We start from the raw sequence: 15,483 nt of genomic DNA, 5'->3' as shown, positions 1-15,483 counted from the left end.
ACGCAGGTTCGAAACTGAGTCACGATTTTCAGATGGTGACGTTAAAGGTCGGTCCCCAGACGTAAATAATCATATCTGATTGATACACGTCTGTAGAAACCCAATTACACACACACATTATGCAGATCAGGGAGCAGTTGTACGATAATTGCTGCTATCACAACTGCTCCACAATATTATTTCTTCCACTAACTTAATTCCTAGCTTCATCCCTGGACCTGCCACTATATCTAACCCTGGCCTTAACTCTAACCCAACTAAAATCCTAAATTTGATACATATACAAATTAAATTTTTAAAATATGCACTGCTTATTAGAGGTCCAAATGATACAAATAATATCAGATTTTAATAATGAGATAAATAATATTCTGTTTTTGTATAATGCATATCATTTTGTGATATAATGTCTCTATGCACTTTCAAAAAGCTTATTGGATATTCTTATCCAAGCTTTAGCTCGAGCAACTGTATCACTCAGTGCATTCAAAGAATAAATCCTACCAAATACCAAATTGCTACACCTACACGTAGGTCGAGTGTGGCAAATGTGGATCTTGCCAAAGGACGTATTGCTGCAACAGGGATTCCAACCCTGTACCTTGTGGTTCAGTCAGGTGACATATCCACTACACCCCAACACCCCTAGACTGTGTCATATTAGGACACATAAATGGTATTCCCAACTGACTGTAAGTTTGACATTAAAAAGGGTCCACGTCTAGTTCCTTATACTTACCAGTGAAGTGGAGATCTGCCTTCTTGGTCTACTACCTTGACTTGAGCTCCACCTGTAAAATGTGAAGAATGTTAGAATCAGTTGAGAACAACTTGCAATTGGACTGCTTCTCATCGTTCTTCTTAGGCTAATGCTTTAAATTTTTGTCTACATTCATCTCACTCTCTCTCTCTCTCTCTCTCTCTCTTTCTACATCCCTTAATCTTTCCCTTTCTTACTGTAGCCAAGTATTTAGACATTGGATTCCATGTGCACATGCACCGTTCTACTGCAATCACATATATCGGTGCGTCGACTAGACCATTCCCTCGTCGCATTTGTGTTTATTGAGAGAGTTTTTGAACTTGCAATATCTCTCTACAGAGTTACTATTTGATGCTCATATCTTTAATATAGTATAGCGACATCTGACCCATTACATACAGATCAATTTTTCTTCTGTTGATTAATATCCTTTTAATGACTGTGAATACCTTTGGCTAATGTCTTCATGACCTCTGTATGACCCATTTCGGCTGCTCTGAAGAGAGGTGTGTGTTTGGTCTGATCCACTACATCAACTGCTGCACCGTGCTATACAATAGGAACAAATCAGCCATTACTTTAAGTTCAGTACACTCAAACATGACAGCTACCTGTACAGAAAGTCCACCAGTCTATAAAGACATTTTTTTATTTACCTTGAACAGTGGTTCTCATTTAAACGTGCATCAAAATGAACTTGTCTTTAAAGACAAACTGCACATAAAGAATGTTTTCTCATCTCCTTTGAGCAGTCTTAATACAAAGGTATTACTGTACTTGGAACAAACATGGAATTTAATAAATGAAGATACAAATACAGCAAAACATGGGAGAAAGATGGATTTTAGGTAAAGTATCATGTGGAAGGTTCATTAACTACATGTTTCACCAAAAAACACTAACCTAGTAGGAAAACAGAAGCTGTGGCCTTTGAAGACAGGTAGTTACTCTATACAGGTTGTCACTACTGCATGTTTGACTCTATTGTGATTGGCATATACATGTATATTATATACATGCATATATATTGAAAGATACGGTAGGATGTATAGAGTAAAAGTTAATATGGATTAATAAATAGCTGAATTTCACAAGTGATTGAGATTTACAAAAGATTTAACACTACAAAATATGTTAACGGCAAACACAGGGTTATTCACATTTGCAAGTTTCATTGCACTAAAATAGCAACTGATAAAAATTTGTCAAGGTTTTGATTTCACAGCTTACCATCACTAGCAATACAAAAGGGAAACATCTCCAAATCATCTGATTTTTTTAGAAGAAATATTGGAGTACTGGATTTACCTGCAAAAGAACTTCCACTGTACTTGCATGCCCTGACATAGCTGCAGCATGGAGAGCTGATAAAGAAATGAAAAAAATTACAAAATATTGAAATAAGGGGACTGCTCACCAGTCAAAGTCAAAGTCAAGTCAAAGTTTATTCAACACTCTTCATAAAAACATTTAAAACATACACATACAGAATGGAGTTATAAAAAACTAGATGGAATTTTGACTGCGCGCAGTCGAAAATGATGCCTCCCCCATAGAGCAATTTAAACAAGTTTGGAGTTTAAATCTCCAGTGGTTCTTGAGATATCATGATAACAATCTCAATTTATGGAATTTCATAAGTTGACCTCTGTGACCCTTGACCTTTGAACTACGTGCTCCAAAATCTAATCAGATTGTCTTCCTATGGTGATACACACTATCATTAAGTTTGAAGTTTAAATCTCCAGTGGTTCTTGAGATATTATGATATGGTGATACATACTATCATTAAGTTTGAAGTGAAATTCTCCAGTGGTTCTTGAGATATCGCGATAACGATCTCAATGTATGGAATTTCATAAGTTGACCTCTGTGACCCTTGACCTTTGACCTATGTGCTCCAAAATCTAATCAGATTGTCTTCCTATGGTGATACATACTATCCTTAAGTTTGAAGTTTTTACATCTCCAGTGGTTCTTGAGATATCATGATAACAATCTCAATGTATGGAATTTCATAAGTTGACCTCTATGACCCTTGACCTTTGACCTACGTGCTCCAAAATGTAATCAGATTGTTTTCCTATAGTGATACACACTATCACTAAGTTTGAAGTTTAAATCTCCAGTGGTTCTTGAGATATCATGATAACAATCTCAATGTATGGAATTTCATAAGTTGACCTCTGTGACCCTTGACCTTTGACATACGTGCTCCAAAATCTAATCAGAATGTCTTCCTATGGTGATACATACTATCCTTAAGTTTGAAGTTTAAATCTCAAATGGTTCTTGAGATATCGCGCTAACAAACTCAATACAAGGAATTTCATAAGTTGACCTCTGTGACCTGTGACCTTTGACCTACGTACTCCAAAATCTAATCAGATCGTCTTCCTATGGTGATAAATACTATTCCCGAGTCTTAAGTTTAAATCTTAAATGGTTCTTGAGATATTGTGATAACGGTCAAACGGGACGGACGTACGGACGTACGGACGGACGTATGGACGTACGGACGTACGGACGGACAACCCGAAAACATGATGCCTCCGGCACCACCTTCGGTGGCGGAGGCATAAAAACAAGAAAGTGATAACTAATACAATGGAAATTTATAAGAGCATTTGGGATAGGCAGAAAGGAGGGATTCCTTATATAAAAGCCTACCCCTAAAAACACACATACAGGAAAACAAGAACAAAAGAACAGAACAAAAACAAACACAAGTGAATCAAACAGATTTCCTTTCATATAGGGGCATCTATAATCTCCACGGATGTTAAAGACGTACACTTTACAATGTATAAGCAATCTACCTTTTAATCTTGGGGGACAAACTTTTCTAAGTTTAATACCATACAAGGTTTGGTACAACAAATATCTTTCAAAATAAACTAACCTGTGGCTCCAGTTTTATCAGTAGCGTTGATATCCTGCTTGTATCTCATCATGACCTCTATGACCCCGTCGGCTCCCTTCCCAGCAGCCCACATGAGCGCTGACCTTCCTTCCAGGTCAGGCTCGTCCGTGATTCCTTCTCTCTGGAGAAACACCTCCACAGTCTCCTGTATTAAAGTAGACAGAATTATAGCCAGTTCAGACTAGTTGAATTTTATACGAATCTCATATAAAGAAACATTGTATAAACAATCATTATATAGTGGAAGGGGCATACATACTGGACAACATCATGTACAGAAACGTTATATAAAGAAACTAGTTTTAAAATGGTAAGGTGATATGACAAATACCAGTCATCAGTGAGCGCTCATGATAAGCCATCCCCAGATACCCAATATTTCTATAATACGTCATTCCGACAAGAGCAGGACCCTAATTCTTCATTAAGTTTTTGTTCAAAACAATGCTCAAACATCCATTTAGTCACATGAACTTTGGTTATACAGTTCTCTAAACAATGTTCAGACTAGAAACATTTAATCACTTAAATGTATCGTAAAGCTATACAATGAGTTCAGGTGGTCTGAACATGGGGCTTAGGTTCACCTTGCTGTGAGTTAGAAAAAAGGAAATGCAGATTCAACCTTAAATATTGTTGCATTCAGTACATATTATACAAATAATGAATGGTTATGAGTTCAATAGTGCGAATATTTTCATGAGTTGAAAGATTAACATTCTATTCAACGAGGCGTCAGCCGAGTTGAATAGAATTAACGTTAATCTTTTAACGAATGAAAATATTCGCACTATTGAACGAATGAAAAACATTCATTATTTGTTTTATACAACATCTAAGAAGATCTAATAGAACGTTAATCAACAAATTATGCTTTACTCCTTATATTAAAGATATATTAAAGTTGGAGTCAAGCCTTCTCGATTACATTCAGATTGCCTTCGCGTCAGATACACGCAGGGATACGCACGCGCACGGCTGAGAGGTACGCAGTCTGCATATAACCAAAAATGCACGGCGCATATAACAAAAAATGCACGACCGTGCAATATAACATCTATTGAATATCATGTGACCAACAATCATCCAATCAAATGACAAGGATCCACGTAGGTGTTGTATAAAGAATTATATACAAATATGTTTTTGAGTGCATTTGTTAATATACACTGCACTCAGTTTAAAGGGAAAGTCCACCCCAAAAATAAGTTTGTTTCGATAGAGGCAGAATAATAAGAAAATCAGGTGAGTGAAAGTTTGAGCAAATTCTGAATGAAAATAAGAAAGTTATGAATTATTGAAGTTGTGATCAATCAAACACAAATTGGCAACTCTATGACGTATCATGCGAGCTCAACTTCCATTTGCTCAGTGCTAAAAAAATCTAAAATTTTCATTTTCCCTCAAGAAAAATTTCAACCATACATGCACCCTAAATATAATAATTGCAAATATGTTTCTATACTCCCCCTGCAAGGAACAAATATATATTCCGTCATCAATAACGAAGAAAACATGATTTTATGGAATATTATGCACAAAGCAAATGAAGGAGAGCTCGTATGATAAGTCACAGAGTTGCCAATTTGTATTTGATTGATCACAACTTCAATAATTCATAACTTTCTTATTTTCATTCAGAATTTGCTCAAACTTTCACTCACCTGATTTTCTTATTATTCTGCCTCTATCGAAACAAACTTATTTTGGGGGTGGACTTTCCCTTTAAGTGGCAATCAGATTATGAAAGAGACTTGTCAAAGTCATTATTTTGATAATTGTGACTTAACCGAGTGCAGTGCACATCGCAATTGCACAAACACCATTGATATGAATGTATCCTATTGAAGCACACATCCAAATCATGAGTAACCAATCATGAGTGATGCAAAAATGCAAAGGCGTTAATTTTTGTGCAAAGACAACAAGAAAACATGACTTTATAAATTCTTGCAGCTTGTATGTTTTACCACTACAATACGTTCATCTGTTTACAAAATATTGAGATGATACATAATCATATTTTCATTTTGATGTAAATTTTGGGTAAACTTTGCAAAAATAATTGTACCGCAAAAATTATTTCATTTAAAGATCTATGTCGGAATATTGATTTACCGTATGATTATTCTGTGCTGCATAATGTAAGGGCGTGGCACCATTGGAGTCCGAGCAGCTGTAGTTGGCATTCTTGTCCAGCAGCATGTTGACCATATGGGTGTGGCCTAGGACCGCCGCCCAGTGGAGAGGGGTGCGAAACATGTTGTCCAGGACGGAGATGTTGCACTTGACCAGTGGGGTCTGGGTTCACAGGACGAATGGTCAGAAAAGTTTTAGGCGGACACATACTATGCGATCACAACAATTTTAAGATGATGCTATACTAGCGGTTTCATTGAACAAAATTTAAAATACTAATGTGCTTTAATAAGGAACAATCTTTTGGGAGTAATAAAGAGTGTTTTATGGCATATTTTTACAACACCTATGATATACTTCCTGAAATTTTCAGGAGCACAAATGACAAATCCATAACCATGCACATACTACTTAGTTTGGAGGTAGAAGGACATTCAATGATATACTTTTAACATAGAGTTAACCCCCTTCTGTCTCTGAACAGACAATATCTTTATATATGATACAATATTAAGTGTTTCGTCTGACAATATAGGTAATTATATTCTGCATCAAAAATTTGTCGGCTTCTGATTGGTTGAGAGCTCGTCACATGACCAAAAATATTTGAGCTATTTTTAGAAAGTACTATATGAGAGTACTATTTTGGTTTACTATTTGGGAGTTGGAAAAAAAAAAAAAAAAAAAAAAATTAAATTAAATCAATTTTTTTTTTCAAATCTTGATTTAATGAAAACAAAATATTTTAAATCTTTTTAGATAAAAATTGACATTTTTTTTGTTCTAAAATTTTTTTTCCCAAAAATGTTTTTTTTTTTTTTTTTTTTTTTTTTTAAATTAATTTTTGATGCAGGATATAAAACAAATATACCATGCCTTCTATTCGAGGTACTGGTTAAACTATGGGCCTCGGTGACTCCAAAAGTACCATTTGCTTCGGGGCTGCGCCCCTCAGCAAATAGTACTATTGGAGTCACCTCTTGCGCATAGTTTTAACCAGAACCTCTCAAGGCAGTGTATATTTGTATACTATATTCAATACAGCAGACTACTTTCTTCAATGATTTCAACTTCATACTTCAAGACATACATACCTGAAAATCGACTAGGCGTTGGACTATCGCAGCGTTGCCATTAGCGACGGCCAGATGGAGTGCCGTCCTACCCTCGTAGTCCTGCCAGTTGACCACGCTCGGTTCAGTTTCCTACAAGATTATTGAATGGTATTGGAAACACTAAAGCCGCGTTCAGATATGATGTGGCAAAAGAAATGGGTTTATATTTTAATGACGACATGTAAAATCCTTCACACTTCTCTATCTTATAACATAGAGCTTAATGAATATGCGCAGGACCATTGTTGCGCGCTACTGCCATTAATTTACACAAAAAAATTAAGCCTTTATTTGCGGCAGTTTAATGCATCACATATACGAACCCAAGTGTTGTTGGTACATTTCATTTATCGCATTGGATCTAATTGTCTACATGTACATGATGTCCATATCTGTCCATCTACAGTAAACAAAGCGAAGAGAGGGCAATAGAAGATGCAAAGAAGAAACAAAGTGGCTTCAAGCCCCTGCTGCAGTGCCACTGTCGTTTGCATTAACATTTTCCACTCTCCACCCAGATAAATTAAAATGGGTTATGAACAAACAAAAATCCTTGAATGCCTCATCACCTCATCATTGCAACTTGACTAAATTTGGGCTATTAATATTATTCAGTGCTGTGTATCAACAGAAAAGGTTATTTTATCAATCTAGCTATAATTCCCATTTGTGTACAACTAACAAAAAATTAAACTGGTGATAAATTTTTCTGGATACAAATTTTGAAAAAAAATGGAATCTCTATTCAGAAATAAAGAACACTTTGTCACACTTAGAGCTGAATCGATTGAAAATACTTGTCGAATTTTTTATTAATTCATATATCTTTTGGAACATCAAAATTCAAGATCATATTCTATTAAAATAATAAATTTATGACATTTAGTGTGCAGACGGCACTTTCACTCCCAAAATCCTAATAGCCATTCAAGGCAGATTTGGCCCTATAGTGTCAAGTTAACCGGACCACATTCTTACCAGTATGTGCTGAACGGTGTTAATAGCCGTGGGGGAATCCCCTGCGTTTGCTGCCCAGTGGAGTGGGGTCTTCCCATCAGTGTCCGGTATACCAATGTTGGAGCTCTGAAAAGAAGAGAAATAAGTCAGTTCATAAATACCGGCTCATCCAAATTCAAGATCATACCTGCCACCTTCTGTAGTTTGAAGTTACAAGAACATTTAGGCAATAAGATAACTTAGGCTTTTCACTTCATGGTTGAAACTTTTTTTACTTATGAAATTTACTTAACTACCGGTAATATGTTTCTTCATTTATTCATCAAATTTCATATAAATAGCAGTCAAACAAACATCTGCGCAAGGAGAAAATTCTGTTTTGTTCACCCACATGATTGAATTCTATGAAAATGGAATGTAAAAAAAGTGAGACTTGAAATTAAATATAAGACTTACATGTTTTACAAGCATTCTGACTGCTTCCTCATTCCCATATGATGCGCTCCAATGCAGAGCAGTTCTCTGAAAATGGAAGGGACAAAGAATACTGATGTTAAATTCCTATTTCAATATTCATACCATATATAAGAAATACAATACCACACAATCTTAAGAAATATTTGTTTAATTTTGCTTATAATTGATTACCATTACCTTTCATGTCTGTACCTTTCCTATTGCACTTTTGTATACATTTATCATGGATTTCATCTTTTGCACAAGCTGCGCCTTGAGCATTTGATTGTCAAGTGGATTTGGCACCTTATAAATCTCATGTATTGTTATTATTACCATATCCATCTCAGAAGATGCTTGAGGCACTCATACCATACCATGATAACCCTGGCTTTGGCCGAGCCTCCGTAAGGCACTGAAAGCATTCAAGGAACTACTTTCTATTCATTATCTACACCTGGGTGGAGAGTGGCAATGGTAGATTGATGTCTTGCCAGAGGACATTACTAATTTGCAGGCACAAACCCTTGTCAGTCATAATGCGTAAAAGAGTGTCTGATATGCAAGACTATATAGACTGGATGGTCCACTACACCCCATAGGTTCTAGACTAGAGATGTTCAGACAATGACATGGTTGGGCTAGGCTCAAGGCGTTCTGGAATTATGTTTCATTTTTAGTGCCAAATAGAGTCTGGGTGATCTGACATTTGCTCGGGCAACAACTACACCAGGTTTTATTTCATCAAAAGTATAGGGTTAGGGATAGGGTTGCAATAGAGTTTTAGGTGAGGTTTAGGTTGAGGATCAGTGTTCGGGTTTAGGTTAGGTATAGGGTTAGGGACAGGTTACGGTTAGGTATATTGGGTACATGGTTGAAGTTTGATTTATAGTGGAGGAAATTTCCATGGAGCAATTGCCACAGTAGTATGTGTCGTACAAACTTGAGTCTATGCATGCAGGCCAAGACATTGGTGAAGTAGCAGGGACTTGAAACCCCTTCCCTTGTGTTTAATACACAGGCTTAGAATTAATCAGATCGATATGTCTCTGGCTTAACTACCTTGGAATTATCTTGCTCGTCCACTTCTCCTGGCAAGAGTTGTTTCATGATGAGCGCAAGGCATCTGGTATCTTTGTGCCTGGTGGCAAAGTGAAGACACGTCTGTCCCTCATTGTCCTTCTCCCTCCAATAGGCTCCCTTTGAGACCAGCAGCTTGCACAGACGAAACACTCCCTGCAAACACCAAAGAAAAAATAGAAATGATAATAATATGTTCTTGTTTAGCAGCTATAGACGGCCATGAAGAAGAACTTGGATTCCAACTAGAAAGAAGGAGAAGTAGGAGAGTTGGTCCGGAAATCATAACAGACCTAGATTTCGCCGATGACATAGCCCTGCTATCTGAGGAATTAGAGCAAGCCCAAAAACTCCTGAGCAGGGTGGAGACATCGGTAGGCAAGGTCGGGCTCCGGATGAATTCAGGCAAAACCAAGTTCATGTCATTCAATCACAGGGGGATCATCACTATAAAAACAAACGATGAAACTCAGTTGGAGAATGTACCTGATTTCAAGTACCTGGGAGCACTGATGGTGAGCACAGAAAAAGATGTGAAAGCTCGTAAATCAGCAGCATGGAGAGCGTGTAGCAAGCTTGGAAGAATCTGGAAATCTTCTCTTCCTAGGCAGTTCAAACAACGTTTGTTTGTTGCTACAGTTGAATCTGTGCTTCTATACGGCTGCGAAGCATGGGCAGTTACAACAAAGCTGGCAAAAGAATTAGATGGTTGCTACACCAGACTTCTTAGGACAGCATTTAACGTGCACTGGAGCCAGCATATAACCAATAAGGAGCTGTACGGGAATCTACCAAAAGTATCAGAAAAGATCAGGGAAAGAAGACTACGTTTTGCAGGCCACAGCTGTAGGAACATCAATGAACCAATATCTCTGCTTTTACTCTGGAAGCCTAAACACGGGAAGAAGAAACCTGGAAGACCTCATCTTACTTATACAGACCTACTCAAGAAGGATACGGGACTTGAACTGTCAGAGATAAAAGCAGCCATGCTGGACAGGAATGTGTGGATGGCCATCACAGCTCGGGCAGTTGACCCGACTTAAGCAAGCTTGTTTAGCACCTATCACATTGTGATATACAAGATGCGAGTTGGTCTAGCGACACGTTCACTCAGTCAGCTCTCTGTCTTCGCCTACAAACTGGCTCAGGCGACCCAGGTCTGAAACCGAGTCACGTCTTTCGGCTGGTGACTTATAAAGGTTGGTCCCCAGACATAAATAATCATATCTGATTGATTTTTTAATTTTTGTACGCGTCTGTAAAATCCCAATTACACACACACACACGCACACACACGCATACACACATACACGTCTCTACGTGCTCCCAAAGAATTTTGGACATTATTATCTTGGCTCTATAGCTCCAGCAACTGTAGCATTCAGAGCATTCAGGAATAAATCCTACCCGATACACATTCACTACACCTGGGTCAAGTGTGGCAAATGTAGATTATTGTCCTGCCAAAAGATTTTAGTGCCGAAACAGGGAATCAAACCATGTACCTTTAATATGATCTACAGTCCAATGACTAGACCACAATACCCAGGGAATAATTTTCCTGGTATCGCATCGCAATTTGCTATGCATTTTTGCATGACTGCTATACAAAATATCTTTTGTGTAGCAGTTTTCTTCCATAGAAATGTACAGAATTTCATTTGAAATATTTATCCATCGCCTGAAATTGCTAATCAAAAAATTTGAGGAAAATTATTCCCTGATACCTCTACCAAATTTTTGATATGAAACTAGGGGCCATGGTCATTTATAGTTGATCTGTTCCTTTTCCACGCACCCTGGTCATGAGTCAACTCCTTTCATTGAAATTGCAACTATCTTCGCTGTATATTGTGACTTGAATAAGTTGATTATTTGATATAATAGGAAAAGCTGGACCACTTGACCAAAAGATAACATTTTCCACTTCAATTGAATACTGTTTCACATCAAACTGTGTACTGAAGGAACCTGTACATAAAGACCACCTGCCTTAGGTCCCTCGGAGAGGACCTGAAGCCATTGATTGCTTACTAACAAACATTTAAGCTTTCTTAGCAGTCAGGTAAAATAACCACCACTAATGACAGCTTTTCTGGTGTCCCTTGAGTGGTCTTTATGTAAAGGTTTTTCTATAAATAATATTAATCTTAATAAGACCATATTGACTCTTGACAACTATCTGGTGAGAAGCCTGGACCTACCTTGTAAGTAGCCCAGTGCAGAGCTGTTCTTCCACCGTTATCTTTGGCGTCTACATTGGCACCTTTCTTGATCAGGACCTCAGCGCAGTCCAGCCGGTCAGCAAGCACAGCAAACATGAGAGGTGTCCGGCCAAACTGGTCCGCCTGGTCAACTTCTTTGGGGTAAGCTACCAAAATGAAAACAACAATGATTAGCAAAATGATAGAGTAACTAGTTTATGTACAAGTCTGGTCAATGAATTTGGGATAGTTAACCTATGGAATTATGATAATCATATTATGATAATCATACAACAAAATATAACTATTTATAGAATAGCCAACTTCTTTAGGATTTGCTACTTATAATGGAACAGAAACATTCAGCTCCTGACAAAACAATGATTACCAAAAATATTTCAGTATACCTGATGTATCAAAGGAAAATTATACTTTGAATGCGTATTATGTTCATCATTCCTTGGTACTCAGGCATGTACTAAACTCAAAATAGCCGATAATTTGGACATGCCCAGTAAGTTTTGAAAGGATCGAGGTTTAATTTTAACTTTTAAGTACCGGTAGTTGCTTGATGATTACAAGACATCATGTACATTTCTATCATTAGATATGCTGCAACAGAGTAAGTTTGCCATTCTTTATTCATGTGACATCTGGTAAAAAAATATGAAAACTTTATAAGTTAAATCCAAGTGCATAAGGACATAAAAAAAAACCTCTACCGGTACTCAAAGACAAAGTAGAGCCATATTTGCTCAAAATCATGGAAATAAATCTGTTAAAAAACTTTTCTGTGATTATAAATATCATAATTTTTGCATGAAAATCTCCAGTATGACATACTTTTGAGAAGCTTTTGTAGAGCTGTTTTCTGGCCATTGACTGCTGCAGCATGTATCTGTGTGGTGGGCGATGCCTCTCTCTGGAGGGATGTCTTGGAATCCAGTACCCCGCCTCCACGCCCATGGGAGGGGACCTGCCCCTTAACATCAGGGATTGACTTGACTCCTGATGCTACTTGTAATGGGGCCACCTCTGCGTTGTGTCTTTTCATCTGCAAATTAAAAGAATTAAATATATACATAAGTGAAAGTTCATTGTTTATTGAAAAGTTAATCAGTGTTTGCATAAATTTCCAATATAGGTATTTTTCTCTTTTCTTGTTTTAAACCATATTCAGCACTTAACACTCACAGGCATTTGGTCATCACGCGCCGCAATTTCTAAACAGGGGAAAAAAACATAATTCAAAATCTTAACAGGGGGCCCCTGCATGCATACATGTACAGACCCTGAAAATCATAACTTGGATGCATCTCAAGACAAGAATTAGCCTGGATCCCTGCCAAACTAAGAATGTACATCTGCTATAGTACTGCAGAGTTACTCAAATGAGTATTTCCATTGTATGCAAGGTGCATGTATATGGGTCATTCCATCGGGTTGGGTCTTTTCAGCATTTTCATGTGTTTGAATGTTTAGAAGCTATTTACTCAAATTTAAATGTATTTTTAGAAAAATAAAAGTATGTTTTATTTAAGAGTAATGTAGTACAGAATAAATAAACATGAAAACAGAAACTTGTTCATCATATTTTTTTTTTGGTGAGAGTTTTACTACCGATGTCTCAGCGCTTTTGAGGGTGAAAGTTGTGACATGAAAACATGTCATTTTCCTGAAGTTATTTCTGGAAAAAAATTCATCATAATGCAATGTTTCCTACTTAAAACATGTCTCCTTTAATACCCCTACTATGTCTGAGAAGCTTAAGTGAAATGTGCAAAAAATCGGCAAGTTATTCCATATTGAAAAAACACAATACCGACGTTACAACAATGTCCTAGGCACTTTTTTCGTAACGGCGGTAATTCTAACATTTTACACACATTTAGCTGGATATTTTCTCAGAAAGTTTCATCTTATTAGGAAGGTACAACCCCTCATGAACATATGTAGAAAGAATGACGATTAAATCGGTCGGTAAATATAAGAAAATAATTAATTTGCCACAACAATCCGCCGCGATGTCCTTCCTAATTTGGTAACGTCGGTGTGAAATTACGGTGTTTGAGATCAAACCAGCCCGCTAGCTTCAGTTTTTGGTGTTAAAATGACCTGCTAGTTATTCTCGAATGCGCACACATGTTTTTTGATGGTGTGCGACGATCTACCCCTACACTACAGACACAAACCTGACAATGTCCTTGTTACGGCGGTTGGCCGTTTTTGCCCGTCAGCGCCCAAATTGGTACGTAATATGTTTATTTAGTTATTTTTATGTCCCGAATTATTGTCATGGATAATGAAATTCCATGTTTTTTTAATGTAAGTAGGCTTAAAAATGTGTTATTTACAACTTAAAACGGTTTTAAAACCATCCAAAGTGAGTGAATATTTTACTGTTGTCCCACATACCGATATATGTGTTATAACGAAACATGCAAAAACAATGCCGGACTTTTTCCCTTAAAAAGCTAGTTTCTTAAACAGAAATTGAATTTTGTTATAAGAATCCCGTAAATAATGATATTTATGATGTTCCTATACCTCAGAATTTTTCTTTCAAGTGTTAAATTAATTAATATGATTTATATGATGCCATTAATTGTCATTGAACAATGATGGCTAAACCTAATGAAAAACACAAGTTATTGAACATTGTCTCCTTCGAGTTAGGAAGTTTAATCTGAGACCCGAAATATCCAACTTTTGGGCAAAAAGGTGGGTTGAGGGTTGGGGGTTTATATAGAGAAGAATGGACTAAAAGGGGGAGGGCATGCCCCCCCCCCCCCGACTCAATTAAAATTGGATACACAGGTCTAATGTTTTTTTTTTTTTTTCTTTTCTTTTAATTAAATAATTATTGATGTTTTCCATCTGGCTCCCCCTTCCCCCTCATCCAAAGGTTGAAGTGAGGGATAAGGGGTTTCAACACCTTCCCTCCCCTCCAAATAATGATAAATAACAAATACATTTTTTAACAAAAATAATAATTTAACACAAATATTGAACTTAAATGAAAATCTCGTCAAATACGAACAACCAATAATAATACCTACTTCTATTTGGGCATGCAACGAGCCACAAGTGAGGATGATGCCTCCCTATCCATCTTGCAATCCTCTGTGTAGATGTTCCATCCTTAATTCTTACAATGTGATTTTACAACAGATCTAGATAGAAGTACTTATAATTAGCAAACACAACACACGTTTGAAATGAAAAGTCACAGAAACAATTTACAGTTTGTTTTATTTTTATCTTATTTAACATTCTTTACTCATTGGTTTATATTTATTTCTTTTCATGCATATTTATTAGATTGCTGCATCCATTTCATTTATGGCTCCTCTACCTCCCTGAGGATTCAGCTCCGGCAGAGAGAGAGAGATCAAGAGAGCAGGCAAAATGACTAGTCATCGAGATCTTCCTGGAAAACAAAGATCTTTCCAATCTAATCACTATTTTTGAAGAAGATATAAAGTTGATCATTAATATCTATCAATATACCTCTTGTATGAATATTTTTTTATTTTTATTTACTGATCAATGGATGAAATATATTTCAGATGATATTTGATGTAGTCTGTCATGTTTCAATGAGTATAAGAGGAGAGTTACTCTAATATCATACGGATGTTACTCGGACATGATGTCCATGTAACATTGGTAACTGGAGGTGTTGAGGTGAATATAGACCATAAATCTTGCAGGTTTCCTTTCAATTGTGTTATCATCTCATTAAATATGTTCCATACAGCAATTAATTAGCAAATTTCTTAGAATGCAGCCAATATGTTTTATGCAAGAGAAAAGATTACCCTTTAGGCACAAAACATGATC

At 36.8% G+C, this 15,483-nt stretch overlaps 1 protein-coding gene across 2 annotated transcripts in view; it reads right to left on the bottom strand.

The window, feature by feature from the left end:
- LOC115926637 (inversin-like) overlaps window positions 1-15,483 on the bottom strand; it is a 30,254-nt gene that overhangs the window by 9,667 nt on the left and 5,104 nt on the right. For both annotated transcript variants that reach the window (XM_030991574.1, XM_030991573.1), the window contains exons 2-12: window positions 12,484-12,694; window positions 11,641-11,807; window positions 9,416-9,589; window positions 8,354-8,419; window positions 7,919-8,023; window positions 6,920-7,030; window positions 5,805-5,987; window positions 3,666-3,831; window positions 2,072-2,127; window positions 1,213-1,312; window positions 740-791 (exon numbers count right to left, since the gene is read on the bottom strand). In XM_030991574.1, coding sequence (XP_030847434.1) covers window positions 740-791; window positions 1,213-1,312; window positions 2,072-2,127; window positions 3,666-3,831; window positions 5,805-5,987; window positions 6,920-7,030; window positions 7,919-8,023; window positions 8,354-8,419; window positions 9,416-9,589; window positions 11,641-11,807; window positions 12,484-12,694 — 1,391 coding nt within the window. The remainder of the gene's footprint in view (window positions 1-739; window positions 792-1,212; window positions 1,313-2,071; window positions 2,128-3,665; window positions 3,832-5,804; window positions 5,988-6,919; window positions 7,031-7,918; window positions 8,024-8,353; window positions 8,420-9,415; window positions 9,590-11,640; window positions 11,808-12,483; window positions 12,695-15,483) is intronic.

Source organism: Strongylocentrotus purpuratus, unplaced genomic scaffold, assembly GCF_000002235.5.
Source record: "Strongylocentrotus purpuratus isolate Spur 01 unplaced genomic scaffold, Spur_5.0 spur5_scaffold_2, whole genome shotgun sequence".
In the NCBI taxonomy this organism is placed as follows: Eukaryota; Metazoa; Echinodermata; class Echinoidea; order Camarodonta; family Strongylocentrotidae; genus Strongylocentrotus; species Strongylocentrotus purpuratus.
The sequence above is the reverse complement of the archived record's forward strand: the minus strand, read 5'-3'. Positions and strand labels throughout refer to the sequence as shown.